Source organism: Gobio gobio (genome assembly GCF_949357685.1).
Source record: "Gobio gobio genome assembly, chromosome: 7".
NCBI lineage: Eukaryota > Metazoa > Chordata > Actinopteri > Cypriniformes > Gobionidae > Gobio > Gobio gobio.
Window position 1 is genome coordinate 55,330,056 of NC_137103.1, and position 5,000 is coordinate 55,335,055.

The following is a 5,000-nucleotide window of genomic DNA, read 5'->3' on the forward strand; positions in this document are numbered from 1 at the left end:
TTAAAACTACCCAATAGCTGGGTTAAAACGACCCAATAGCTGGGTTAAAACGACCCATGCGCTGGGTTAAAACTACCCAATAGCTGGGTTAAAACTACCCAATAGCTGGGTTAAAACGACCCATTCGCTGGGTTAAAACAACCCATTCGCTCGACCCATTCGCTGGGTTAAAATCACCCATTCGCTGGGTTAAAACGACCCATTCGCTGGGTTAAAACGACCCATTCACTGGTTTAAAGCGACCCAAATGCTGGGTTAAAACAACCCATTCACTGGGTTAAAATGACCCATTTGCTGGGTTAAAACAACCCAGTTGCTGGGTTAGTCCATTTTCAACCCAACTTGGGTTGTTTTTAACCCAGCATTGTTTAGAGTGTAGTCTTATTCATGCTGGTGGGCCATTATAATATCATGAGAAGACACCTGAACTCCATCTGAAAAGCATGTTCAATGCAATTTATGAAGCAATATTCAGTGATTCAGTGAAGCTTGTGCAAAAGCGTTGGCCTAGAGTGAGTTTTGTAGCAGAGCCTCAAACATCCTCGTCTGTCCTGTGACAGGAGAAAGATGAGCTGCAGAGGGCCGAGAACATGCTGGAGCAGGCGGACCGGCTGGGCTGCCGACAGTTCGTCACCGCCACAGATGTGGTCCGCGGAAACCCCAAACTCAACCTGGCCTACGTGGCCAATCTGTTCAACAAGTTTCCCGCTCTCAAGAAGCCGGAAAACCAGGACATCGACTGGAGCTCCATCGAGGGTGAGTGAATCTGAACGTCCTCTTAATAAATGATCATTCTGTCTGCATCTACTCATGCTGTTCCCAACCTGACGCTTTGAATGGAAGTCAATGGGAACCGGGTTTGGTTCCCAACATTCCTCCAAATCTCTGGTTCTGTGTGGTCTCACCTATGTGTGTGTGTTCTGTCCCTGTCAGGAGAGACCAGAGAGGAACGCACCTTCAGGAACTGGATGAACTCACTGGGGGTTAATCCACGTGTCAATCATCTCTATGTGTGAGTACCGCCTCAAACACGCATAACGTGATAATAAATCACAGTTAAACCACTATAATATATCTGGAACTAGCCTATTTCTGCTACATAAGGAATAAAAATCATGCTTTGGTTCATTGTATTTATGACACAAGTCAAAATCATACTAATTCATAATTGACATGAGAAAAATCAAAATTATTATTACTTAATATGACATCCGTCAATTATGAGTAACTTCATCATACTAATTATCAAACTACTTCTTAATTAACATATTAAGTAATAAATTAGAATTTTGTCATTATGACAAAGTCACTTATGACAGATATAATTATGAGATAAAGTTGTCATAATTTCGATTTATGTCAATTTATGGCAAAATTTATGTCATAAATTTGACTTTTTGTCATAACTTTGACTTGCTAATTATGATATTATGCCATACTAATTCATAATTGGCATACTAAGTTATAATCATTTAGATTCTTGTCATTATGATATAAAAAGTCAATTTTACTTTTTGTCATAACCTTGACTTACTAATTATGACATAAAAAAATCAAAATGATGCCATACTAATTCATTATTGGCATACTAAGTAATAATAATTTAGATTCTTGTCATGATATGACAAAATATATGATATGGTATGATATGATTTGGTATAAAAAGTCAATTATGACAAACTTAGACATAATTATGAGATGAAAAAAATCATGATATGGTCATGACATAATTTAAGCCAGAATTTCAACTTTTTGTCATAACTCCAACTTGCTAATTATGACATAAAAAGTCAAAATTATAGCATACTAATTAATAAATGATATACTAAGTAATAATTTAGATTTTTGTCATTATGACATAAACGTTGCTTATGAACAAGATATAATTATGAGATAAAGTTGAAAAAAAAACCCGTCATAATTTCGACTTTTTGTCATAATTTCAATTTATGTCATAATTTATGCCAGAATTTCAACTTTTTGTGTCAACCTTGACTTACTAATTATGACATAAAAAGTCAAAATTATGCCATACTAACTCATAATTGGCATACTAAGTAATAATAATTTAGATTCTTGTCATTATGATATAAAAAGTAAATTATGACAAACTCAGACATAATTATAAGATGTTTTGATTAAAAAATCATGACATTTTGTCATAATTTCAATTTGTCATAATTTATGCCATAATTTCAATTTGTCATAACTCCGACTTACTAATTATGACAAAAAGTCAAAATTATGACATACTAATTGATAATTGACATAAGTAAGATTTTTGTCATTATGACATAAGCCACTTATGACAAAGATATAATTATGAGATAAAGTTGTGATAAAAAACTTTCGATTTGTCATAATTTATGCCAGAATTTAAACTTATGTCACAAGTTTGACTTTTTGTCATAACGTTGACTTACTAATTATGACATAAAAAGTCAAAATTATGACATACTAATTCATAATTGACATATTAAGTACATTTTTTTTTAGATTTTTGTCATTATGACACAAAAGTCCCTTATGACAAAAATATAATTATGAGGTAAAGTTGTGATAAAATGACTTTGTCAAAATGTCACCTTTTTAATGTCATAAGTTTGAATTTTTGTCATAATTATGACTTATGCAGTTTGACTTATGTCATCGGCTAATTATGATTTACTAAAGCATGAATTTCCCATCAGTGGGCTTCCATAACCAGGCCTATATTAGTGATGCACGAAATTTCGGCGTCTGAAAATGAATTTCCAGTGTCTGCTGAAGCGGTTTTGGATCATTGCCTGAAACAGAGGCTTTAAGTGGAGTTTCTCTGATGCTGTGTTTTGACTGTGTGAAACAATGCTCAGCTATTAAAATGCAGCATAAGCATTTTTGTTTCCAGACTGGATGTGCATGATGTAGTCCTGCAAAAGAAAACAACAGCAAACCATATTGTGAATCATTAATCATTTGATAATGTTTACTGTTTGACTTACTTACATAATGTAGCTGTAGAATGTCATTCCAAACACAGCTGAAGCCTCTTAAAGGGTTCATCCAAAAATGTAAAATGTCATCATCTAGGAGAGAGTGGGGTTAGTTGAAACACACACACGTTTTAACCCTTTCCACACATGCCAGAATGACCAAACTCAGAGTATTTACTAGTTGCCAAATCAACATTATTTAGAGAAAAAATTGCGCCAAAACTAAAAAAATCTCTGGAAGATATTACAGAACATGTATTTAACCATAGCAAAAGTAAATTTCTTACTTAAGTTTAGTTTTCATCTTTGTGTTTATTTAAAATAAGACAAATCTGATATTATTGTAATCTTATATCTGTTATTTAACAGTTGAGATCGTACTTTAATGCTGATCAAACAGCAGATTTACATCCCAGATGTGCAGATGGGGTTACAATGAGCCCCTATTAGAAATATCCCATTATATTCTATACTTTTATGAATTCTTTTGAGAAACCAAGGGTGAATAATGACTGAGAGTTAATGTTCAGAAATGATTAATTATGATTATGTTTTGAACTATGCTGTATTTAGTGATGTGTTTGTAGTCAAACTCAAAAATGCTTATATTTTTAATGACTAAAAAATGCCATTATTTTATTTTAAAAAGTTAATGATTGTATTTTGTTGACAAAATATTTTAGTTTTTCTTGTATTTTTTTTTTATTATATCAGGTCACATTTTTAAGCTGTGGTCATGTTAATGTACTTCACCAATGGGGCATGTTGTCACATTTCACTTCCATTCTTTCGGAGTGAATAAAAAAAAAAGTAAACACTGTATTAATGAAACAAAACCACATAATTGTACTAGACATGTGTGCAATTAATGTGGGAAACAATAAATACTCTGAACCCCAAGTGGATTTACACAAACCTGTATGAGTTTTGAGGACACTATCACTTTAAAAGGATCCCCTGGTGTTAAGACTTGTATGGCTTAATATAACATAAAAGATGTCTGTTACTGAAATATGTAGTAGAAACCCACAAAAGATCCACGTTATTTAAAAACCATTATATATTTGGACAATGGGCGGCGCCATTTTGTTTGCGTTCTAGGTTGATGACGTAGAATGGCTGCTGAAAGGCTCTGGACTGTCCTGAGATCAGGCTCTATGTCCAGCTGGTGTGATTTCTCATGACACCTACAGCACTGTCTGCCTGTTCTCACTGAGGTCCTGTTCTTCTAGGGATCTGGCTGATGCGCTGGTGATCTTCCAGCTGTATGAGAAGATCAAGGTTCCTGTGGACTGGGACAAAGTCAACAAACCTCCTTACACCAAACTGGGCAGCAACATGAAGAAGGTGAGAGGTCAAACGCTCCATCACTTCAGGGCCTGGCATTAACACATTTAAGTCAGAATATATATATATATTTAAATTAATACAATTTTATGAATACAATTTTTGTATTATATATTTTTTATTCTAAATCATTTTTATATCTATCTCTTATTTATGCTCAGCATTTAACAAATAACTTCTTATATTTATGTGTGTTGTCTTTCATTCATAACGTGATAATATAACTGATATACAGCCGCAGTTACAGTTAACACTAGAAGATGAAGGACACACACACACACACACACACACACACACACACACACACACACAACCCCTACCCCTAAACCTACCCATCACACACACACACACACACACACACACACACACACACACACACACACACACACACACACACAACCCCTACCCCTAAACCTACCCAACACACACACACACACACACACACACACACACACACACACACACACACACACACACACACAACCCCTACCCCTAAACCTACCCATCACACACACACACACACACACACACACACACACACACACACACACACACACACACACACACACACACACACACACACACACACACACACACACACACACACACACACACACACACACACACACACACACACACACACACACACACACACACACACACACACACACACACACACAC

General features: G+C 35.1%; 1 protein-coding gene across 1 annotated transcript in view; it reads left to right on the forward strand.

Annotated features, from left to right (window-relative positions):
- lcp1 (lymphocyte cytosolic protein 1 (L-plastin)) overlaps positions 1-5,000 on the forward strand; it is a 37,036-nt gene that overhangs the window by 26,728 nt on the left and 5,308 nt on the right. The window contains exons 10-12 of the mRNA XM_079822435.1: positions 561-756; positions 934-1,012; positions 4,205-4,319. Of these exons, the coding sequence (XP_079678561.1) occupies positions 561-756; positions 934-1,012; positions 4,205-4,319 (390 nt within the window). The remainder of the gene's footprint in view (positions 1-560; positions 757-933; positions 1,013-4,204; positions 4,320-5,000) is intronic.